Source organism: Protopterus annectens, chromosome 9.part0 (assembly GCF_019279795.1).
Source record: "Protopterus annectens isolate FY-2018-M chromosome 9.part0, PAN1.0, whole genome shotgun sequence".
Taxonomy (NCBI): domain Eukaryota; kingdom Metazoa; phylum Chordata; order Ceratodontiformes; family Protopteridae; genus Protopterus; species Protopterus annectens.
In genome coordinates, this window is record NC_056743.1 from 1,529,163,005 (window position 1) to 1,529,190,062 (window position 27,058).

Consider the following 27,058-nt stretch of genomic DNA (forward strand, 5'->3'; position numbering starts at 1 on the left):
ATCAATACACGGATCCAGTTTTATTTTGGGATAGAGCAATTCTAATGTGCTCAGACCTCATTTGCATCTTCACCGTGCTGGCAGCCCAGAATCTACACCAGAAGGCAACCATGTAGCTAGGGAAACTGAAGGGGAGACAAATTGTTTATGTGTTGAACACAGAGGAGCACTGATTTTAAGATGATATGCCTGCATTTTGTCAGCTGCATACTGTATATGCTGACATGTAACTATGTATAGTCTGTTTAATGTTTTTTATAATTATTTTGATTACCACACACTTTTACACTTCTATCTGTATTACTTTCAAGTGTACTGTTCATTTGGAGGTGGGGCAGCAAAGCTGCATTTGTGTTATTGCACAATAAAGGATTTATGTTGCTATTGTTGCTCACCTTTTGTTGCATCCAGCCTACTGTTACATGTTAAGGTCAGTTCTGTACAAATTTCACAAATTTTATTTTTTTATTCTGTCTGTGTAGACTCCTTTCCATGGCTGTATTCCAAAAGTTTTGGAATTCATGAGTAACACCAGCATGGAGTATACACAGTTGCTTTATAGCTTGTTGAATAGTTCCAATGTGTTGCCTTGCTTGATTAGCATGCAATTCATCTGCTTATGCAATAACTAGCATGTCACTGTGTTTACCTTTTTAGCACAAGGGTGCATGCCACTACATGACATTTACTGAATTTAAACATTTCCACATTGGTGCGATGCACACACGGTGGAAAACCACTATACAATTAGATAAGTGGAATAAAAACTCAAATGGATAACAAGTCTGATTATTACAGTGATTCACACTGTGATTCACATTAATGATCTGCTGAAGACAATAAGCAAACCTCTGTGAAGAATGGCTAAGGACTTAGCACAAATAATTTTAAGGTGGTTAAAGAATTTAATGTAAACTGGATTAAAATGAGAATTTGACATGTGGTTAAACTTATTGAAGACTTGTTTACCTTAGCTAGCTCATGCAATTTGCTTCCAGAAAATGTTACATGCTGAAAAACAAATATGGGAGAATGTTGTACCTAAGTTGCATATTTTGCAAAAGATGGATATCATTTCAGGCATAAAACAAATAATTTGTTGAAGCGTAGGTCATCAGTACAGATTAAATCCTTTCAGTCCCTGGCCAGAGACTAGAATATGTAAGTTAGAATCCACATTAACTATTAAACATTTATGCAGTATTAGAACTATTAATAAAAGCATTTTGACTTATAATTCGTATTTAATTTCATTTAATAGGTACTTATGTGTTTATTTATTTATATTTATGAATATTTAAATGTGTTAACCAGTAATGTCCAACTAGAAAGCACAATTTTCACTGGAGTCCCAGACAGAAATCTCCTGGCACAATATCAAGAGTTATTTATTTTCCTTCTTAAAATAGTAAATAATCATTGTAGTGTTTCAAAATATTCATCATGACCTCCTACAAAATAAGGACTTACAACATATATGCAAGATTGGGTACAGATATTTTCATTATGTTTAAATGAATCCTTCCTAAAATGATTACAGATTGTTTTGTGCATGCCCTTCCTTAACTCTGCTTAGTTGAATCAGACAACCTATGGATTTTTAAGTAATTAGTACTGAAATATTTTTTTTAAAAAGGACAAGAAAAAAAAAAACATAAATAAAACATATGTATTATGTTATATCATACAAAAATGCAACAGCACTTCTCTTCTAACATTGAGAGATAACGATATACATATTTACACGTGACCAAGACATTGTCATTCTTATTGAAACATCTAATTTTCCCCTTACATAGCTATGTAGCCTTCAATATCCATGCAAATATTGGCCAGGAACTCATCATTGGGGATTAGTGGTGGTGGTTCCCACGTAGGACCTCCCCTGGTAACCATTTGGTCATGACTTACTGCAGCTGCTCTTATCTGTGCAGATATGATCATTTCAGTGGCCATGTGGTGCACCTGCTCATATATCCTGCTGTGGCCACCCATGGTGTTGATATCATCTACTATTTGCCACCATTCATATCCTATGTGCCATATCTCCCTATCCCCTTTACAGCAGAAAAACACCATGTTGCCTAAAGCCATCTACAATCACTTGGTTCACAGCATTGGTGAAGAGGATATCCATGTATTGACACGCCTGGGTGGCATACTCATCGGTGTGCTAAAAGATAACAGAAGGCTAATACACATAAGCATCATATAACTACAGAATAACTGTTTCCAGATAAAACAGAAAAGGTAGCCAGTCAGTATTACCCACTGGAGAAACATAAAAGATTCTAGAGATGTGAAATACTACCAACAGGGCAGGTTGCAAAACAAGGAGAGTAACAGGATCAACATATCCTTGTTTGTGCCATAATAGTAACTCAGCTTTTCTCCCTCCCAAAAGAACAGTCCATCTTGTCTGTGCCATAACAGTAACTCAGCTTTGCTCCCCTCAACCACAACAAAAAGCAAACAACCCATTTTGCTTACAAACCATCTTTGAAATGCTAAAAGTGCTATCAAAGGACCTGTCCCTGAAACATATTTATCACACAGCATTCCATTTTCATGTATCATCAATCATGTATACCTCTGAATTGGCTTGCCAAACATGCCCAATGCCATCAATATACTTCTAACTAATGTATACAGATAACACTGTAAAAACCTTTGTTTCAGATTTTTCTTAAATACATTCCTGCATATGCAGTATGTAGGTGACAAAATGGAAGCATACCTTCTGAAGTTCAGTACTTCTCTGTACAGATATATCCTGAAGAAAAGGTTTTTTTGCAGTATTCCAAACATATACAACTTTCCTCACTATCAGTTTGCCAAGATACATCAATCCTTTTATATGGTGTAAATTTAGGGCTGTTAGTATGATGAATATGCAAATGAGATATGAACTCATTAGAATTGCTGAATCCCCAAAAAATGGATCTATGTAGGAGATGTAAACATAGTGCAGGCACTCCTTAAATGTGTGTTTTTAATGGATTACAACTGTGAATGATTAGTGGTTGAGAGAAGGAAAACACAACAGCACTGCAGACTGCCTTACTTCCACTAGGTGTGTCAGGTTAAATCTGCAAAGTGTTAGTTGTAAGGTTGGAAATGTAAGTAAACAGCACACAAGTCACAGGGTGTGTTCCTTAACATCCAACCTGCCCTTCATTTGTTGGCAACTGCATATGACATTATTTTCACATTATCCTCACATATTTTAAGGCCAGTCATATAGAATGGCTTACACACTGAATGTCTCAAATTACTGGTCAGATAAATGAAGAATGGCCAACAAACACAGAAATGTAAGTCAGAGCTGTATATTTGCAAGCAATAATAATGACAGGTTGTGTGATCCCTAGGTGCACTACATCCAAAACTAATACATGTACAAATAACACTTGTATGGTTTGATATCAGTGTAGATGTTGTTTCAGTTGGTTGTGTGCATATTGATTTACATTCTTTGCCAGAAAGCTGTTTGTGTGGCAAAGAGGGATAAGGCACCCATCCTGTGTTCTGAAGGTGCATTGGAGTGAGAGTACTAATCCAGATCTATGTTGAAATATCTCATGTGTACTAACATTTTCTAGTGTGTATGCCATGAATTGTTTTTCCACATTTCAAGTACCTCTCCCTTTTTTCTTTTCCTTTTTTAGGGGGGGGGCACTGTTTGCACTTAGCACAAACTGGACAACTGTCCAGACAGGACCCTTACAGTCAAAAACAGAAACTGGATGCATTCAATTAATACTATTATGCATCACACAAACCCACTAAGTGATGTTGCATGGCAGTTAACAGCGAGACCTTAAGAATAATTAGTAAAATAAGAAATGGCATGTAACTAGTCCTGTGGCAGCAGGTGTAAGTGTATGGCTGAAGTACAGATGGTCCTAGGTTCTAGTACAGAATTTGCAGCAATAATAATGCAAAAGTAATTAAGAGTATTATGTACAGCTGTATTCGAATCCAGTATCATCTGTCCCCAAAAGGAATTTATCACTGCATTTACACATGCTGTCCCAAAGTCAGTTAAGTAGCAGGTGGAGTCCAGAGACTCGCTAATATCAGACTTTTTTCTCCCCCCCCCACTTGCTCCCCATTTCACCACTTTCCTAGCTACCCCATTTTCGCACCTTTAATCTGGTCAGAAAATAGATTCACACACAACATACATAAGTAGCAGAAAAAACAATGGATTCCTATACTTTTTGGGTTGCGTGTTTGTGAGGAGGTGCACATCGCTCACCAATACACAGTGATGGTGAGTGGCAGCAAAATACGGCAACACATCTCATATAAACAATTCATGTCATTGCATTATCATTCTGTAATGAAAAGTATTTTAAAGTATTAGATACACCTGTATTTAAACCCCATACCATCTGGACCAAAAAAGGAAGGTAGCAATGCATTAACAAGTGCTGCCACAGAGTCAGTTAAGCATCAGGTGTATTTCATAGACTCAGTACTAATTGTCAGGCTTTAGCAATGCTGCTCGTGTTTGTGCACTGCTTACTTACATGCAATCATGTGTATCTCACATGCGTATGCACTTTGCTAACTGTTGCACAAACTCACTGCTTGCTACGCTATGGAAATGTTTATATTATGCTGCATTATTGCTGTCTACTGTCCATTTCCTGTGTATGACATGAAATTACATGTGTAAACATTACAAACTGAGATCCCTATCTCATAATATGTCACATATTTACAATACATCCATCTGTTACCACCCCCAAGCATTGTAACCCTGGTGTCTCAGTACTTGTTCTACACATATATAAACCAAGTACAAAATGTGATATCAAATGTTGTGTGTTTTGCAATGCACATCAATCTGGTAACATGCAGTGCTAGAACTACTGACCCATATTCCTAAAAGCACTTATGTGCAAGGCTAGGGAAGGAGTCAGCAAGGACCATATCCACAGGGACATAGGTGACGTTCAACACACTTGACCCTACCCATTTTGTTTTTGTCAAGGGTACATATTGCTTATTGAACCTTATGGACTTCTTGAATACTGACCCCACAGACCTGGATGAGGGTACACAGGTCATACATCCTACGTTGACTTATCCAAGACCTTTGACACTATCCCCCATTCATGTGTCATTGTGAAAATCTCCCATGTGGGAATTAAGCCATACAGTAGTACAGGGAATAGGCAACTGGCTCACTGACATACCACACACTCTCAAAGTTGGAGACTGCACTTCCACCAGTAGAAAATTACCATTAGAATACCACAATGATCTGTACTGGTCCTTAAACTGTTTGCAAATTACTTCCCTGAAGTGCAGGCAATGGTAGACAACCTGTAGTTTACCAAGTCAGCAGATGACTAGTAATTGGATGCACTAATATAGAGTACCCAATGATGGTAACATATTACGGATGGTGCTGCCGCACACAAATGATCGGTGCCAAACTGATGGACTGAACCTTAAAGCATACAATGGCTCATTGAACCCTTTGGCAATGAAGTACCTCTGTTAATTATGATATATACAGCACCCCTCTAAGACAGTGTTGTGGGACTTGGGAACACATGTTGATAGCAAGCTACACTTTTCATCACTATGTGTCCATAGTGGTGACACACACACACATTCTGCATTACACACATCATACATATGGACTTCACATCCAAGAACAGGGTGGTCATACCTCTGCTGTACTCTACCATTATCAAACTGTTAATTGAGTGCAATGCTTCCTTCTGTCTGTACTTCACCAGACACCTGCAGCAATTGAAGAAAACACAGGGTTGTGCCTGGGAGATTCTAGGGCCTCCAAATATGACATACATGGAAAAACTGAAAGACCTGTCAGTGTATTTAGTATCATGCAGGCTGCTGAGAGATGACCTATGCCTGCCCTACAGAGCAGTCTCAGACTCTGTCCTACTTCCTACTGGAAATGCTGCACATATGTGACTCAGGTGGAACAATAATTAGTTGTCCCAGGGTTTTCAAACTAGCTTGTGACATAAACAAAACATGCTGGGGAGACATATATCTCCCTCACTGACTGACACTCCTCTATAACAGGCTCCCACTGCATTTGAATCAGCAGTCCTCAATGACCCCATTCAAGTGCAACCCTGACTACTGTTTGGCTGATTGTAAAGTCACCTCTGGGGTGGCACCTATGTCCATCATGGACAAGGCCAATTGGTGCTGCTCACAAAATTACTCTGCTAACAATGCCCATCCAACTATGCTCAATAAGGGTACTTGTGTTTTTGCACACCTAGGCTTCTAAACACCATAGTGCCATTAAGCTAGTAGTCTCCTATGTTCATATGAAGCTATGAGTCTATACAGGTCTCCCAACATTTTGTCTCCTATGTGGCCTGCTGATGTCACCTACTATAAGTTACCTGCAGTTTTGTAAAAGTCAGACTTGTGCCATGGTGCTTGCATAATGTCCTGTGTTCTGTAGCCTGTGTACTTAGATAGGTAGGGGTTCTGTTCTCACTGCAGTCAACTGTGTGTTATGAGGTTTGAGTACAGTGCTGTTATATCCTCCTCAGATTTGAATACAATGGCCTGACATCTGAGGTGAATGATATAGCCTTTCCATACTTGTGTGAACACTTGGTCGATGTTCAGATTGCTATGTACATGTGTTCTCAATTTTGCACCACTGGTTTCAGCATATGGGAGAGTGTTATCAATGGCGTATTTATGAGGAAATTCAATTTTGCATAAGGCACAAATCCTGGCACAGTCTGTATTTATTAGCAGACCACATGGCTTTGGCACCAATCATTTGTGTGAATTAGCTCCTCTTGTGCTATACTCACACCATTGGTGGACTCAGCGATTTCAACCAATATGCATAAATTAGCAAACTTGGTAAGCTACATGTCATATTTTTGTAGCCTGGACTGTTGAAAAATAAATTTCAAACAGTGAAGTGCCCAGCACAGATCTTTGGGGTACACCAATGGTGACAGCTGTAATGGTAGAGCTTGATTCACCAATTTTCACTGTATGTGGTCTGTCAGTGAGGACACTGGTTAACCATCTAGTGACGCAAGTGTCAGTCCCCAGCTGGTAAAGGCTGTCAATGATACCTTAGTAGAATGATTGTGTCCAAACCCTAGGACAGATCAAGATAGGCAGTGTATACCATATTACCTTCATGCAGACCTATCACTCAGACACAATGGCATGTAACAACATCACAGATCACCTATAGCATGATTCAGAACATACACCTACCTGACATGGAGTGATACACACTTCAATACACCCTCCAGATGGACTATGTTCCCCTAGAAGGGTGTACATTGACACACACCCATCTGAGTGTGCTGGAGGCAGCACCTGATGCATGCATGTATAAACACATCCTGACTCTCCTGATATGTGAGGTAGACCAACATGTCATCATGGACCTTCTCTAAATGGACACTAGTAATATCCCAGCTGTGCGCAACAGACATGTATGAGTTTTTGACACTACATCTATGTCTGTTACATTTGTCAGATGTCCTCAAAGAACATCATCCTGTGGAACTTGAAAAAGACAAGGCAGTCAACAGGAGTCCACATTGAGGTATTCACTCCACAATGACAGATGTGGCCATTAACACTTATATCACTAAGTGGGTAGAACAGTGGATCACATATGTGGCATCTAAATATGTAGAAATGTGTGAGTTTACCTATATCTCATGTCCAGTGAACAAGTGTGTACATCAGGGCTGTCTGCTAGGCCCTTTCCAGTCCATGATTGAAATCACAGATGTCAAGAATGACATACAAATCCTGTGTCACAGCAGCTGTCTGGAGCCTAGAGATTGTGGACTATCATTGACTCCAACTGAGATATTGGTATAACACAGACTGTATCAACATACATCAAAGATTGCTCTGCTAAAGCCATGACAACACATTAGATGAAAAAAAAAAAACATGTGGGGATTTGTTTTGTTATGCAAACAAATGCACAAACCAAGGATCATGTAGATGTCACACCCTGTCAGCAGAACAGTTGTTATGTGTCCTGGATCTTGGGATATATGTTATGTGGAATGTCCACCAGCATGTTTCCATGGTGGTGACTACTCCCTTGTATGTAACATGACTACTGATTATGTGCAGAACATACACACAACAGGCCATAATACCTTCATAGTTCACAGTCTTCCCCACACCAGTACCTGAGTACAATGCACCCTTCCTCATGTCCCTCCATACACATCTTCTAGTAATGTGTAACTAAAGTTTATCACCTTTGTCACTGTGAGCTCTCGTACATCTATTTGTGCAATCCAAGGTATTAGTTTTGTTACAGAAACATTACTGTCTGATGGCATGGAACCCCCATCAAGGTGTAATACCACATGCATGTGTGATATCTGTTTTGGTGATGCACTCATAACATACATAGCTGTTTAATGACATAGATGGCATGGTTTACATTCGTGAAAGTGCAGATTGTGCCACATACATCTCTGTCATCCACACCAGTCAACTAGTCTATAGTGATCATAATGTCGAGTGTGACTCCTCACACCTCCTGCTTATGTTAGTGTCAGGAGAGTGTGCTTGATTACATTCATAGATTGCTGGCATGTCCTAATAGTTGTATAAGTGTGTTTGTGCAGAATCATCTATGCTCACTCAGAAACACATAAGTTGTGTCAGAGACAAGGGTATTACTGGTGGTATTATTCTGATATTGTCCATCATTGTGCATGATGGTTTAACTGTTGGCCATGAGCCTGTATCTGTGTCCTACTTGTTGGAAGCCTCTGCTGACAATGCAGTCATATTCAGGCAAATCAATTTACACAGCTTCATAACCCCAATTGTATTTTAACATCCATGATACATGTCCTCTCCATTGTTCATGTCTGGATGTTTATATCACTCAGACATCCTCCACTGTTATGTCACCTTGTGTGACAGTCACATCATATGCATTTGCCACTATGCAGTCCATACTGTGCCATGTAGAGATGTGATTAGTGTTCCTACTGCAACTGTCTTCCTTTTACATTTCCTCATTTGTGGTACATTACAATGTTTCACCTGTGCTCCTTCCCAGATTTAATCCCTAAACTTCATCTGTGTGTCTCTCTTCAATAAATACACTTCCCATGACTGTTTCCTATAAATTGCAGTCCATGTACCCTTACAGATCATTGACACAACTTGTACAGACTGCCTGGAATGGGATTCCATAATACTCAGCACTGTATGCACTGTCCTGTCCCGTGTCTGCAACACATACATTAATATATGAAAAACCCTGGTGGTCCTCGTGGCATTCCATGCAATCCCGTAGCCCAGAATGCTGGAGTGTACACATACACCACCCTGTCCTGTCCCTGCAGCATAATACATTAATATATAAAAAAACGTGTGGTCCCTATGGCATTCCACACAATCCCACTGGTCCAGTATGCTGGAGTGTACACATACACTGTTCTGACTTGTCCCCACAATATTACATTAATATATGAAAAACCCTGGTGGTCCATGTGGCATTCTATGCAGTCCCCTATCCCATTATGCTGGAGTGCGCACATACACTGTTCTGTCTCTGTAACATAATACATTAATATATGCGAAACCCTGGTAGTCCTTGTGGCATTCCGCATAATCCCGATAACCCAGTTTGCTATGCTATAACTAATTTCACTACCCATGTTGCTTTACATGGTTTCCTGGCTGCCATGAAACCCTGTTTGTTTACATTTGAAGGTGAGCCACAGTGCTGCTGTTCACCACACAAACACGTAAACTCCGTGTAGGTTTTGTGCGAAGCCTACATGGAGTTAATTGAATCCCAGGGACTGACTTTTCTTAGTAGATCCATCATGTCCTGGCAATCACTAGATGTATGGCAGGGAAATTAATCAAGGAAGGGACATCAGCCCATTGCTACATGCATGTTCATACATAGTCGCACATACCCATACATACACACATATACTCACTTGCCTGACACACCACCACACCTTTGAGTAGCTTGTAGGATCACCACTTCACTTACTGAACAACTTTGGAATAAAGGAGGAAATCGAATTACCTGTGAAAACCCATACACAGGCTAATATCGAAATATACAAACTGATAAAAACAGTTTAATTCTTATTTGAATACATTGTAAGCTATTTTTTTAGAAATAGCTGTTTCTCACAAAGGTTAGCCTTGTTAATGAATTATTATTTTTTTTGTAAGATACGAAACCTCATCTTTAGCAAGAGGTTGTGATCATTAATCAGTATGGCTAACTTTCCTTTCATTTTCCTGATATTCTTCATGCTTTCTAAGTTTTCCAACACATTTCTAGATTGCACTAGAACCTAAGAACAATCCTTCTCTTCATGCAGTTTAGTTAAAGTTCATGAGCTATGAGAAATATTCCTCATACCAGCAATTAGTTCTGATATTACCAGATTATTATGAGTAGGAGCATGACAGTTAAATGGCTCAAGCAAATAAAAAAGTTCTGTTTATTGATGAAAATATTTCTGATTTAAGAATTTTTCCAAACACATGCTTAACATGGTATTATGTGACAGTTTCCTCTAAAGGACAGTCTGTATGAATTTCCACATATTCAAGTCTTAACATCTTCACTTAGCCTTTTCTCTTTCTTTCTCAGACATTAACTCCATGTACTCATTAGGTGAAACTCATTACTACCCCTGTTATTTACAACTACAGCTGCCACACTTTGCAGACCCAGACCCATAATAATGCCTTGCCTGGGACATTAGTCCCCATGAGCAGTGCTGTGAGAGTAGGATACTTTGCTGTTACTGTGACTTATAATCAGGATTTGAAAGAATATATAAAGATTATATGGACTGCAATGCACACACTTCGTTCAGTATTTAGGCCAACAATATGTTTCACCTTTTTAAGTCCTTACCACTTACCATATTTAGGGCTACTGCTTTATCCAGGAAATAAGATTACATGGTGGTGTATGAGGTATTCCAAACTTTCTGGAAGAGAGTCTATATGTAAGAGCCAGTGTTTAAACATTTGAGCATTATCCATTCCTATTGGTAAGGAAAATACCAGAATTCTCTTCTCACTGTTCTCTACTCATTGAAACGAAATATCAAGTCAGGGCGGGGTGAGGCAACAACTTCCAAGAATCATCAGGCTAATGCAGAGTAGGGAAAGACATTTAAATAGACTTATTCTGCATTTTAACTCTGCTGATTATTATTGAATGGGGTTATATTTTGCCTTATTTTGTATTAATTAGGATGCTGCAAAATTATTTGAAATGCATTTATTATTACTAGAAAAAACATTTAGTTACTTAATAATAACAGGTAAATTAACATACTCTTTCAGCCCTATGACATAGAGGGATGAAGCTCAGACTGCAACCCAGTCAGTTTGAATTTTAATAATTTGAGGAATGTCTGGGATATGGGTGAGCTGACATGGGGTAATAGATGCACAATGAATCTATGGCTGCACATCTTTTCAAGCCTGGTGGAAATCTGTTGCCAAAAAATGAATTGGTGAATCCCAAACTGTGTGATGGGCAGGGATATAGAGCAATGCTTCACTGCAGAAACAGGGTCATCTTCCTGTAACACCACATTGTAGGCCCATCTTGCCACACAGCCAAGTGTGTCTATCAAGGGGGCAGGTCCAAACCCAAAAGACCTTGCTACATTTAAACAGCCAACTGCAGTATGACATCTAATCACATTTACTCTCCATTTTCCCAATGAGAGAGCTAAATATTCAAAAAGCCATGAGTCTTTATTCCTTCGGGGGGGGGGGTAGGACCTGCCCAGTACAGGGACACATCTGTCGTATGCTCCAATTGCATAGGCCTTGAGGAGGATGGAGCTGTGGGATGAGCAAGGGAGTTCAAAGTCATTGGTAGATTAGTCTTCCAGTGCAGGATAGCCAAGAGAAGAAGAGTAATGTATAGCTAAATAATATTTTTTCACTACTTTTTTATAATTAACATTAACTATATATGTGAAGGGCATGAAAAGCCAGTGACTGAATGCTTCCTAGGATGTTTTCATGCAGCACCAGTGATACACAAGCAGAGACTAATTTAGTTTGGTTGTGGACCCTATTTAACCATTTACTTGATAAGTAATTAATGGAAACAAACTAAGTTCCTGTAAGGTTCCCAAGTTCCATGCTATGGCCAGTAAACTTATTCAGAGACAATAGAACACGGATGATGTTATGGCCAGGTATGACACCCTGCTGCTCAACACAAAGTAAAGCTATTGCAAGATTCTCAAGTTCATTGTTATTACAAATGGAATTAATCTGTGACAAAAGATCAGTGATGATACTGTGACCAGGCCTGAAATCCTTACTTGTCATAAAGAAACCCATATAAACTCAGTTGCTCCATCAACTGCATGTTAACAATGGTTTCCAGTAGCTTGGACAATGTTAATAAAAGGAGATAGATTTGTACTTGTTAATACTTGTGTTGGGAGGGGAGGAAAATAATGGTGTCTGTATGACTGAAGTTCATAATGGTTCAGTTACATATCTTGCTGTGATTATATTACATCAGGTTAAGAACTGTAATATTGTAATACTGGGTGTGATGAAATTTTTAAAAAATGAATGAAGTTTTGTTAATTATGAAATTCAATAATTTTGTACCAAACAGACTTCAGATTTAAATTGGAGACTGCTATTCCAATGCTTGCTGTTAGTTTCTTATATGCTATTAGTTGTTTTTAGTCATTAATTGCTGCTATATAAATGTATAGCGGCGATGGTGCAGCAGTAGCGTTGTTGCCTCACAACCAGAGGTTCTTCCCATTCGATTCTTGGCTGGAGCGCCTTCTGTGTGGAGTCTGCATGTCCTCCCTGAGGTCGAATGGTTATGAAAGACATGCATAGAATGGGTGTGCCTTTGTTGAAGGTTTGGTGTCAAGCTGGCACCTCAGCACCCGTAAAAAAAAAAAAAATCTACTGCCAATCATTAGCAGACCGGAGTTCTGCTGTGGAGACCCCTAACTGGGAAAAGCCGAAAGAAGAATAGACAATTGCTGCTATATAAATGTATTAGTGCCATTACTTGAACAAATGTTCTCATTCTTGTGTGTTCTGTAAACCAAAAAGGTCTAGCAAGACAGAGGAGCTAGGTGTTTGGGAATACAGATGTTAACATATTGCCTGTCATTCATCAGTACTAAAGATGGAATAAATGTCTGAGGAGAAGAAATATGTAGTAGTGCTTTAAATGTGGAAAAGGAGGCTAAAGTCCATTACTGCCAGACCAAAACAAGAATGAAAGATTCCTTATCAAGGGGCTCATTCTGCATGTGATTTTAAGAAAGTAAATGTTGAGAATACAGTTATTTGTGCAGTTTACCGATTGGTTGCTGTTTACTCTCCCAGTAGAGAGAATGGAGCATGAAAGAGTCTAGTAATGTAAAGGGGTCACTAGATGCTGTTGCTACAGTGAAGGCATCACAGCAATTAGTTTTCAACAAGTAAAGACAGAAGTCTATTTGAAGTCCCCTGCCCAGAGTTGGATCATGGTCAAATGGGGCTCTGGGCAGGGTACTGGATAAAGGCACCCACCCCACACTCATTTCATTCCAGTGTCCCACTACTTGGCTGTTTCTCCCCAGTTACCATAAACACCGTTCAGACTGTCCGTGTGCACACTATTTTCTTCTTTACTTCGATGATGGCTACAGATATTTGGATTTACATTTAAATTTTTAATTAAAAATTTATAGCACAAACATTGATAGCCATTTCCTAAACAAAACAATACAGTCTCAGAATGAAAATAAATTTAGCATGGATAGTAAACTTCTCTGCCCTTGAATCAGCATTGAAACCCACATTCAAAGAAAATGCTTCTGGCCAGTGACAGATTAAGTTTACCTTTGGGTTGTTTTCAAACCATAGGCCCTTGAACACATTTTTAGGACCATGCATACCTGCATGACTAACCTTCCTGATTGTTTTAATTATATTCCTTGTATACTACAGCACCACTTGTTAGAGTGTGCTTTAAATTTGTAGTTTTGAACATTTTTTCAGTATGCAATGAAACAAACATATGAAGCAATAATGATACAACTACCCATTTTGGAACATTTCAACCATAAAAGGCCACTCAAACGTCTGTTATTACAATCCACCAAAAATGGTAAACTGGTGATATTGCAGTAGGGAAAAGCAGGCAAACTAACAACAGATTCACAGTTACTATGTATCGCATCCAAAGGAGGACATTCTCAGAAGTTCAACATCACTATCCCCTTAAAGTACACCACAGTATCATAATCCATCTCCATAGTGTGGAAGTAGAACACACAGCCTTCTACACCAAAGGTACATATATTGCCTATTGTGCAGCTAACACTGTTTTTAAATTCTATAGCATAAACACTGATGGCCATTTGCTAAAGAAAACAGTTGCACATTGAAAACAGACAGCTTGAGTAACAGTAAACTTCTGTTCCCTTGAAACTCACAATTCCTTGAAAATGCACTGAAACTCTTAGTAGTCTAGTAGTTGATGTAGAGGATTCAGGTTCTTGTCTCCTGTTACCAAGGTACAGGGTTTTAGCCTGGGAAAGTTAATTAACTAACCTAACATTGCTAACTAAGGCATCACACACACACACACACACACACACACACACACACACACACACACACACACACACACACACACACACACACACACACACTCTCTCTGAAAGAACTCATGTACTAGCCTATACCTCATTTGAAGAGGGACCTTGTCAGCAAGTTTAAATTCCATGTATGTTTAAGCAGAAACAACAGGAATGTTTAAATGTGTGTGGGTGTTGATGCATGCAGGAATGTATATGTGTATGCATATGTCAACACATGCACAAATGCAGAGTGTGTTCTTAAAGTAGAATGTTATTAAAAAAAAGACATCTGATTTATTTTTTTAACTAAAAATGAAATGTTGTTGCAGCCCCATAGCCAGTGCCCCCCACCCCAGCCAGTGATCCCTAGGCAGCTGCCTAGGTTACCTAGTGTTAGATCTGGCTCTGTTCCTGCTAGTTAAGAATTTGATTTGTTTCCAGAAGTTATGGAGTGTCCTTAGTAGGGTGCTTCTTTGTTTCTTAAATATGATGTTTGACATATGACTGTTTGTTTTCAGTTGCTTCTTAACCTAGCATTGCTCAAACTTCTATAGCTTGAAAACTGGTAGCATGTTAGCCTCATTTGACTTTTGAGTTGAGTAGAGAGTCAAACAGCTTTCTGTAAAATATGTGAATAGAGACAAAGAATAGATAGAATACCTTCATTGTTGTAGTCATTTTGATTGTGTATGAATTCCCCAATAAAAGTGTTCATTTATTCATGCAGTCATAGGTTCATAGGCAGTTACTAGGCTAATGGCCCTAAGAGGCCTTTTATAGCCCAGAAGCATACAACTGGGTTTAGGGGGCAGATAATTTATAAGCTCCCTCTGTCTAATAGGGGCATGGGAGCCATTCCAGGGGTAAATTTCTGATGCCTCATCTATTGGTCAAGTTTGCACTGGAATAGGGTGATGGACAAACTCTACTTCACATGAATGGAAAGTCTGTTCCAGAGTAGGGGCAGTCTCTGAGACATATACCTGTGCCTCCAACATGTTGCAAACTAGGTTTAGGCCCTTCAGTAAGGTATCTCTAATACAGTTAGACTTGCAGATGTCAAGCAAGTCCATCAGTACTGGATCAGATGATACACTGTAAGCCAGGCACAGATTATCTCTCAGTAGTCTGTAAGAGACTGAGTATTAAGATAAGGCTTTGAGGTGGTCTGCATATTCTATGTGGTTTGTGTCTTGTATTTTTTTATGAGGAACCTTTATGGGCATTCCAGTTGTTTCATGGTCAGGTACATACCAAAGGAGCATTGTACACAATGACTGGCTTGATGATGGCTAAGTACAGCAGGACAATGACATACTTTGACTTGGGTGCCATACACTTGCTTATAATTTGTGCAGTGTACAACAGTAGACACATGATAGTCAAGGCCAAGTTACTGTCTGCATATGTTCACAAATCCCTAACTGCCAGGTCAACTCATAGGGATGTATTGTCTATGTGATGATCCCTATGGGTTGCTGACTTTCCAAAGGATACTATTATAAATGTTTTGACATTTAGTTTTAGACCATGGCTCTAGCACCAACTGTTAGTTTGCAACAATCTCTCCTGGAGGACATTTATGTCCTTGGAAGATACTATGACTGCACCAAGCTTGCAGGTTTTGGCATTAGCCTTAACTTCCCTGAGGGACTGTGCTAATGACTGACCTTTTTGTGGAGATAGAGTCTCCTATCCTGACTTCCTGTGCCCTATCTGTGAGCCAATTAGCTATCCAATGAGTGGCATAGAGGTTTACTCCTACTATTATGAGTTTGTCAACAATGTCAGAATGGGAAATAGTGTCAAATGCTTTGGGCAGGACAGGATAGGTAGTGTGTCCTGTTTTGTCCATGTCCACAGCTCTGGTGACTTTCTTGAAAATGTCCTCCAGGCTGAGTAAGCAGGATCTGCCTTTCACAAAACCAAACTGTGTTAGATCCAGAGTCTGAAAATTCCCTATGTTTTTATTTATAATATCCATGATAATTCTTTCCATGGTTTTACATATGAGACTAGTCTGCAGTTACCTGTGCCAGTAGATGTCCCATCCTTGTACAGAGGGATAACTTTTCCAGTCCTCCATTCATTAGTCATGAAGCCAGTTAAGAGGCTAAGGCTGAACAGTCATGTTAGAAAGTTTGATAGAACGTGCTTCATGCTATTCAGGAGGCAACCTATGATATAATCAAGGGTCATATGCAGTATTTTTTGAAGTGGAAAGTACATCGAGGACTTGTTTGCTTGTGATTGCTGGGGGATTTATGCTTGAGGATATCTCCTGAGAGGTGTCGGGGGTTGGGGAAGTAGGGTGAAACTGGAGCTAAATGTATCAGCCCATAGGTTTGCTATACCCTCCAGCTCTATGTAGGTGGTTCCACTTACAGTTAGTTCAGCACACTGTTGTTTTTAAGGGTGCAGACATAACTGAAGAAAGGCTGTGATTGTTCTTTACCTGTGAGGCTATTTTTATCTCCAACTTGGCTTTGGTGGACTTAATAAGATGCCTGAGTTGTTTCTTTAGTTTGATGAGGGCTTTCTTTTACTGTGCATTGCATTTTCTAGTTTGGGTCATGATTTTCTTCCTTTTGCTATACAATTTGCTGATGCTAGGATTCCACATAGGTGTTTTTTTTTCTTTGAGTTACTTCTGTGCTTATTTCAGGTGGGTACAACTGTCTCAGTGCAGCTGTTTACATAATGGTACAGAGTTTCTGTAAACAATTCTGCATATGCAGTAGAGTTCACATGGTTTGGGGAGGTTGGAAATTTTGCCAGGGTATTACACAGTTGTAGGAAGTTTCCTTTGGAATAATTCCTAAATATTCAAGGGTTAGATGGGGTCACATGTTTTAGTTAACTTTCAAAGGAGACAGCTTTGTGCTCCAACCTGACAAGTGAGGATGTTACACGTGGGTGGGGGCAACTTTCCTCCATGTTTATGAGGATCAGGTCAGGGATGTTTGCACCCTAGTGAGTGAGCGAATGAGGTGGTCTAGAGCATTTGTGTACTGGAAGTTGTGTATGTTTCCCAGTTTATATATAGTGAGGTAGTTGAAATCACCCAGAAATATAGTCTTGAGTTCTACAGAGAATGACACCATTTGGTTTAGGGTATGGAGTATGGCTATCCTGGGTCACAGGCAGGGACCTATAGCTTGCTATAATATGATATAGGACTTTCCTAATGGTGAGTTGGATATGGGGAAGCTCCAGTGCAATGTACTGCTTGACTAGTCTTGAGGTGTGATTGCTTTTGACGAATATTGACACACCGCCACCTTTTGTTTCTTCCTGTGCAGTAGATGATGGTCTAAATGTGCATAATGCCTTCCAAACATTTAGATGGTCTAAATGTGTGGAAAGCACTGCCAAGGTGCCCTTCACAGCTTTAAACCATGTCTCTGTAACTGCACAGACATTTAAATTCTCCAAGGTGAGGAAAACTTGCAATGAGTGGAGTTTTGTTTAGCATCCTGACATTGAGCAATGACACCTTTAGATTATCCTGTTTGTTTCTGCTATGGTGGAAGACTTATCAGGTTGGCATTGCCTAAAAAAGGCACTACAAGTATGTAGAAGGCTTTAAACAATATTTGAGAGCCTAAAGTGGAGAGGTTTAGATCATCTGTGATGAAGCAGCATAGTCTGTCAACCATATCCTCCCATGCTGATAAATATTAACTCCAAAAACTAAGCCAATTATTAAAGTCAATTCCTTTCTGCTCATATTGTGACATCATCCTCAAAGAAGCTAGAATGCTGCTCAATGCTAATTTCATACCAGTCTGGGACACATAGTTCAAGATCTCCATAATGTCCCTCTTAATAATCCAGAGAGGAAAGTCTCAGGTCATTTACACCCACATGTACAATGACAGAGTCATACTATAATTTGCGATTCAATTACCTGAGTGCATGCATAATCTGGCAGATCCTGGCCCTGACAGGAAGCTGGTTGGGACAACCTTCTTGCTCATCTTAGTGAGTGGAACATCTGTGTGCCTCAAGATGGAATCACCTATTGGTAGAGCATTGGTTTGCACAGAGATTTGATTTATGGGCTTATGTTTTGAGACATCGTGAATTGACTTATGCAATGAGTAGTATCATGCAAATGTGACAAATTTAAAACAGGCACTGAAAATATGCAAACAAGCAAAAAAGTCTGCTGGCCAATCACAACCCACTCTAAGGTTTCTTCAGGAATTTCCAAGCTCAGATGAGACCAGGCTGAATGCAAACCTAATTTTTCTAACTGTAAAACTCTCTAAAAAGGGGTTAAAAGTGCAGGAACTCAGCAATTATTACATTAAAATACCAGCAAATACTTTGAATTAAATGCAAAAGTGTAGAAACGCAGCAGTTAATACTTTGAAGTACAACAGCACTTTAAAGTATGAAAAAGTGCATAAATTCAGCAAATTGTGCAGAAGTATAACAGCAGCACTTATAAATAGCAAGAAAATGTTCCATTCAACAATGCAATGTAGAGTACTTCAATTTGCTAAAATCTAGTTGTATATAATTTAATAATGAGCTTAATTTTTTCTGATTTTTTTCCAGAGAAATACATATTTATACTGGTAATCCACCTGCCTCTTTAGAATAATTTTGAACACTTACTTAATTACCTTTGAACAATGTATAAGCACTTACTGGTTTGTACTTATTTACATATGAATCACTGCATCTTAATTCCAGTTTTTCCTAATGTAAGTCATAGTGATGGCTGGCTAAGCAGGGCAGAAAAAAAATCCCTTTCCTCAACCATAGATTCCAGCATATCTTAGGTTCATAGATTAGTTCTAGGCTAATTGCCCTTTTGGGCTATTTGAAGCCTAGCCAGTTACCCCATGTGAAAATCAAACCCTGCAATTTTTGTTGTTAAGGTAAACACCTTAACCATTATGTCATCCTCCCAAGAGTTCCCAATCAAATGAAGGAGATAATCCCTCCAATTTTACTGGGCCTTCCAGTAGGCTGTGACTGGAACAATTTTAGTGGGTGCCAGGATCTACAAGTGTCCCTGAGTCTCAGATGCTCAAAGACTACTGCCTTACAGACAGGGAATCAGGCATCTTGTAGCTCACATGGACTGCCTCTTGATCTCAAACTTGACTACATGTTCTGGTAAGCTACAGCAGCCATGCAGATAAAGTGAAGCTGATGCACCTTGCCTGAACACAGTATCTGAATTTGAGCAAGAAAAGTATGGCAGCCACGGGACAGGAATGGGAGTGGTGGGAGCAGAGATTAGGGTTTCAGACAGTGATCAGGGGTAGGATTTAGGTTTAGGGAGGGGATGGTTTTGGGATTAGGGAGTAAGAATGGAGTTTAGGGTTAGGGTGGGGTTCAGGAAATTAGATTTAGGGAGGGGGACATGGAGTTTTTTGTTTAGGAAGTAATCAGGGACTCAGCAACAACTACTGTTATGACTCTGTCATAGTCCATGTTGGGGTGAATAACTTGAGACATACCTCCCTGGACTATATTTCTACCACTGAAACAAGCGTTTGGAACAAAAATTGAAAATATTGTCAGCGAGACCAAAACGCTACCTCGCTACCACTCGCAACAAGGTTGCCAACAGCAAACAGCAAATATACACAGTTCCAACACCACGTAGTATATAAAACCAGGTTTAATATCAAAAAGTTAAGCGCTTTCACCCGCACATAGCGAGCTTCATCAGAACAATTCGTGCAACAAAAGACGACATTTAAATACCAAATCTTAGCGCCAAAATGTCTTAAAGCTGTAGGCAATAATCATTTTCATTTACTATTGTAAAATACAATAAATGTATATATAACTAAAATGCAAAAATAAACCAGTCCATTACTGTTGTGTTTACCAAACCATATGAATCAATTATTTTGTAAATGTTATTTATATAAAATATGTTATTTATATAAAAAATATAGTCTAAAAATATGTAAACCTTCATATTAAATACATTACCTATCTAACTCTAAAATGGGTTTAACAGTTATAAATTCATTTAGTCCGGGTGGTGTCATGGCATCAGTTAATAGTTGCCACCAAAACTCTCTATAAGCTAAAAAATTCTTAATATTATCACCTCTAGGATTTATAGTTACATTTTCTATTATGGCAAATTTAAAATAGTGGTCATCACTCTGGCTCTCTATGTGTTTATAAAGTGCATTTTTAATGTTCTTAGTTCTAATACTGTACAAATGTGAATAAATCTTTCCTATATAATAAGATGGGCATGTCATGCACTTAGCAAGATAAACAAGCATATTAGTGTTACAACTGCCATATTTAAAAGTAATTTTGGTTTTATTAATATTATTCAGAATTAAATGTCTCTGTTCATTTATAGCATAACATTGATGGCATGCCCCACATTTGACAGTATGTCCAGGTTCCTTCTTCAAACATTTGTTGCCATGTTCAAGTAATTTTTTTAAATTACTACCCATTTTGTATACAAAAGAAGGCTTGGATCTTAGAATATCAGTTGTTACTTGATCTGTTAGGAATATATGCCAGTTCCGATTCATAATACCTTTAATATAATTACTATGGGGACCAAATTCGATTATACACGCTCTGTTATAAGTGTTGTTAACATTTTTAGTTGTAGAGACAGTTTTATCTTCCATTTCAGAATTCTGTTTCATATTCAAGTCCAAAAGAGGTACATACTTCTTCCCCTGTTCACTTATAACATATGTGTTAATGTCCAACATCATATCATGATCATAACCCCGTTCTTTAAAAAGATTATTAATATATTTTACCTCATCTAACATGTCAGTATATTTTGATGTCATTCTAATAGCTCTAGTACACTGTCCTTTATAAATATTATATTTAAGTTTTCTCGGATGGTTACTATTAAAATCCAAATATGAGTTGGTGAACGTAACTTTTCTATGAATGCTGGATTTGAAACTGTTCCCTTCACTTGTAATAAGGGTATCTAGATAAGTTACTCCTATATTATTATATTCAGTAGTAAATTTCAACTAGTCACTACTGCTATTGAGATATTCTACGAAATCTATAAAAGAATTTTGGTCCCCCTTCCATAAGATATAAATATCATCCAAAAATCGTGAATAATATTTTATGTTAACTATATGTTCACTTTTAAAGATTTTTTCCTCCTCCCAATCTAACATCACTAAATTGGCGTAGATGGGGGCACATGCTGTCCCCATAGCTACATCTTTAGTTTGCCTGAATATCTCTCCTTCATAGTAAATGAAATTATTTTCAAGTACTAACATCATTAATTCAGTAATGAGACTAATCCTATCCCAACTCAATTTGGTATATTTTCTAATACTATTAGTAAAAGCCTCAATACCTTGAGTTGGGGGTATACAAGTGAACAAGTCAACCACATCTATGGAAGTATATAATAAATCTTTACTGTCTAAATTTAACGGAAAGTTCTTTAAAAACTCCCATGAGGCTTTTACTAGATGTTTAATCTCAGAATAAATTGGTTTTAATATGTTGTCTGTAACAACTCCTATTGGAAAAATCTTAGATTTACTTCCCGATATTATTGGCCTGAATGGGGGATCTAATATATTCTTATGGACTTTGGGTATGCCCACAATAGTTGCCATAAATGGAAAATCAACTACCATAAACTTGTACAGTTCTTCCGTTATCCTCTGTTCTAACAAATATTCTTCTAAGTACATATCAATTCTTCTGTATGCAATGTGAGCCTCATTCACAGAGGCCACTGTATAATTTCCTGAACTGTGCAATATTTCATGTATTATGGCACTATAAGCTAAAGAGTCATATATCACAATCCCTCCACCCTTATCGGGTTTCATGACTCTTATATTGTTATTAGACCTTAATTCATCCAAAATTCTAATTTCTTCATTTGATAAGTTATTCTTAAACTTTTTCTTTTTAGTCTTGTTATTAAACTGATAAATTTCCCTAGTGACCATTTTATCATACATCTGAACATTAACATTATTAGCTGGTATAAAATTACTTTTCTTTTTTAATGTATCTTGTTTGACAATAATAGGGTTCTTATCTTTGAACATAAGTGCTAAATTTAACTTCCTAATATATTGCTTAAACTCACTTAAGCAGTCTACTACATGAAATTGGGTAGTAGGTATGAATTTCATACCCTTAGAAAGTAAACTGAAATGGGCTTTGTCTAATTGTATGTCACTATAATTAAATATATTAAAATTTTTGTACTGACATACTACTCCATTTTGTGTGATTGAATCCCCTTCAGCCTCATCAAAAACAGCTGTATTAATTTTATCAGGCAATATATTCTCTACCATCTTAGTGGTATTTAGTAATACTTCTTTTTCCATTTTCCTCCTTTTGTCCACTGAGTATAATTCCCTCTTTTGTGTGCCTGATGAAAATTTTTTTCCTCTAATACTTGTGAATATTGCATGCTGTCATTTGTATTATTAACATCATACCCTTTTTCATACTTGTCTCTCCCCCATTTATACATATCAATTCTTTTATATTGTTCTATGTCCCTATGTAATTTCTTATTTTTTCTGTCAAAAGCCTTCTTGGCTCTAAATTCTGCCGTATCAAATTGCTTAAAATACAATTTTTCCCACTGGGGGAAAGCTAAATCTTGTAATATTAATTCATTAATTTTCTCAACTTCACTAATTGTTTTGCATAACTTTATATCATTATATTTAATCAATAATTTCATAAACTCTAATCCAAATGAATCAAATAACAAGTTAAAATCCTGTTTCACTTCACTAGTAATATCAATGCCCATAGGTAGTTTATAAAATCTCAGTCCCATAGGGACTATTTTCAAAGAAATACAATGCGCTAAATAGGCGCTGTCAAGTTTCACAGCATTAATTACATTCAGTTTTTTACCAAACATAAAAATAATGTCTTTCAAAGTTCCTTTGACCTTTGTTAAGTTGTCGTTCATTTGCACTTCACCCAATTTGACAAAGTCACAGTCCTTTCCAAAAAAATCTTTCAAAGCACATTCCTTTTTACGCTCATATGCATTAATTGATTTGTTATGCTCTTTACTAGACTTAGGTACAGTACCTTTATCGCTATTGCTACTAGCAAAAGCTTGTGCATATGTCCGTACTGGCTGGATGTACTTGGGTCTTGCACCAGTTCTTTTGGCTTCTTCCGTTAAATTGCCAAAAGAAAAATTGAAAGTGAAATCCGTAATTTCTGCTCTATTATTATCCAAACGATCAGCAAGACCAGGTAGGTCTATGCCTTGAATATGGTCAGATCTGTGTATCTGACCATTAACGATTTCCGGAGAAGACGTAACTAATAACTCATCAGTGCCTTTCGTAATAGAAATGTGTTTAACAGTACCTGTTCCCTGTGGTGTGCCATCCGTGTTTAATCCTAAGGAGTTGTTGTGGCCAGCTGCATGTCTTGCCAGTTCACTATCAAACATCTCTCCTTTAGTTGTAAATCTGCTAAACAATTCCAGTAGCCTGGATACCTCACCTTGTAACGATGATACCTCTGCCCGAAGGTCAGATAATTCATTATTGTGTATGGGTGAGGCTGCTCCTGACAAGTTGCGAGTGGAATCCATAATTCTACCACTGAAACAAGTGTTCGGAACAAAAATTAAAAATATTGTCAGTGAGACCAAAACGCTACCTCGCTACCACTCGCAACAAGGTTGCCAACAGCAAACAGCAAATATACACAGTTCCAACACCACGTAGTATATAAAACAAGGTTTAATATCAAAAAGTTAAGCGCTTTCACCCACACATTGCGAGCTTCATCAGAACAATTAGTGCAACAAAAGACGACATTTAAATACCAAATATTGGCGCCAAAATGTCTTAAAGCTGTAGGCAATAATCATTTTCATGCACAGAAAATCTACAAACAAGCAAAAAAGTCTGCTGGCCAATCACAACCCACTCTAAGGTTTCTTCAGGAATTTCCAAGCTCAGATGAGACCAGGCTGAATGCAAACCTAATTTTTCTAACTGTAAAACTCTCTAAAAAGGGGGTAAAAGTGCAGGAACTCAGCAATTATTACATTAAAATACCAGCAAACACTTTGAATTAAATGCAAAAGTGTAGAAACGTAGCAGTTAATACTTTGAAGTACAACAGCACTTTAAAGTATGAAAAAGTGCATAAATTCAGCAAATTGTGCAGAAGTATAACATCAGCACTTATAAATAGCAAGAAAATGTTCCATTCAACAATGCAATGTAGAGTACTTCAATTTGCTAAAATCTAGTTGTATATAATTTAATAATGAGCTTAATTTTTTCTGATTTTTTCCAGAGAAATACATATTTATACTGGTAAGCCACCTGCCTCTTTAGAATAATTTTGAACACTTACTTAATTACCTTTGAACAATGTATAAGCACTTACTGGTTTGTACTTATTTACATATGAATCACTGCATCTTAGTTCCAGTTTTTCCTAATGTAAGTCATAGTAATGGCTGGCTAAGCAGGGCAGAAAAAAAATCCCTTTCCTCAACCATAGATTCCAGCATATCTTAGGTTCATAGATTAGTTCTAGGCTAATTGCCCTTTTGGGCTATTTGAAGCCTAGCCAGTTACCCCATGTGAAAATCAAACCCTGCAATTTCTGTTGTTAAGGTAAACACCTTAACCTTTATATCATCCTCCCAAGCGTTCCCAATCAAATGAGAGAGATAATCCCTCCAATTTTACTGGGCCTTCCAGTAGGCTGTGACTGGAACAATTTTAGTGGGTGCCAGGATCTACAAGTGTCCCTGAGTCTCAGATGCTCAAAGACTACTGCCTTACAGACAGGGAATCAGGCATCTTGTAGCTCACATGGGCTGCCTCTTGATCTCAAACTTGACTACATGTTCTGGTAAGCTACAGCAGCCATGCAGATAAAGTGAAGCTGATGCACCTTGCCTGAACACAGTATCTGAATTTGAGCAAGAAAAGTATGGCAGCCACGGGACAGGAATGGGAGTGGTGGGAGCAGAGATTAGGGTTTCAGACAGTGATCAGGGGTAGGATTTAGGTTTAGGGAGGGGATGGTTTTGGGGTTAGGTTGTAAGAGAGGAGTTTAGAGTTAGGGAGTGGTTCGGGAAATTAGGTTTAGGGAGGGGGACATGGAGCTTTTTGTTTAGGAAGTAATCAGGGACTCAGCAACAACTACTGTTATGACTCTGTCATAGTCCATGTTGCGGTGAATGACTTGAGACATACCTCCCTGGACTATATGAAGAAAGACATGACTGAACTCTCATATTATGTGTTCCAGGCAGGTATGCCCCTAGCCCTACACAGCATTCTACCTTCACCCAAGATGATGCCACAATATAAACAAAAAATGATCAACTTCAACAATTGTCTAAGCTTCAGGTATCAGTCCTGGGGGATCCAGTATATGTTAGTCTGGGAAGCCATGGTCGACAGGCCATGCTGCTTTGCCAGAGATGGTCTGCACCTGTCTCCTCTAGGCTTTCAAATACTGGCAAACATGCTTACCTTGCCCATGGTGCCTTTTTTAGGCAATGTCAAAATAACAAAATTTCCAACATAACAAAATCCACTTGAGACAAACTCAAGGTTCTGCTGTTTAATGCTAGCAGTCTAAACAGGAAATTACACTCCCTGAAAGCACTCCTCACCTTGGAACATGCTGACATCTGTGCAGTCACTAATACTTGGTTCAAGACCACAGACAGCACCCTGGTTTTGCAAGGCTCCAATGCCTTCCACAAATTCAGATCTCAAAACAAGCATGAAAGAACCAAAGGTGGAGGTGTATCTATCTTAGTTAAAGCCAAGTACACCTTGAGACTGGTCATACAGTATGACTCTCTCAAACTACTCCATGTCCAACTAACTATAGACAAAACACCTTACCACATCATTGCTAGCTATAGGTCCCCGCCATGAACCAAGAAAAGCACACCGCCTACCTGGGCCTACTGGAGTCAATTGCCATACAGCCAAACACCTTGGTCATGTGAGATTTCAAATATCCTTCCATTGATTGGGTGACATACATGAGCACAAGTCTGATAGAACAGAAGATTTACTCTAAGATTTGTTCAGATTCCTCAGCTCTCCACCAGTCTTGAAGAATAAATCAATGACCCTTCAGAGAAACCATATTTCATCCACTTGTTCTGTTGCACAACCAACAAGTAATTGTAAGCATAAAGATGAGTGATGTAAGACTATCACCACTTCCCAAATCTGCTTGTCAGGATCCTGCTTCCTCTTGCCATTGTGTCCAAGACTCCAAAGCAATTAAACTTCTTCAGTAAGGGAAGTTGTCCCCACCCCCTAGCTGAAAACCACAATCCACTCTTTTCCAGAAAAGTGCAGTGGCACAGGTTTAAAAGTGTTGACTTTTATTGCAGATGTTTCACACTCAATGCACATCACCTGAGT

General features: G+C 38.4%; 1 protein-coding gene across 1 annotated transcript in view; it reads right to left on the reverse strand.

Annotated features, from left to right (window-relative positions):
- The window catches only part of LOC122810713 (nuclear factor 7, ovary-like), a 174,713-nt gene extending 153,265 nt beyond the window's left edge, over positions 1-21,448 (reverse strand). The window contains exon 1 of the mRNA XM_044082278.1: positions 21,140-21,448. Within this exon, the coding sequence (XP_043938213.1) occupies positions 21,140-21,448 (309 nt within the window). The remainder of the gene's footprint in view (positions 1-21,139) is intronic.
- Between the last annotated feature and the right edge of the window lie 5,610 nt (positions 21,449-27,058).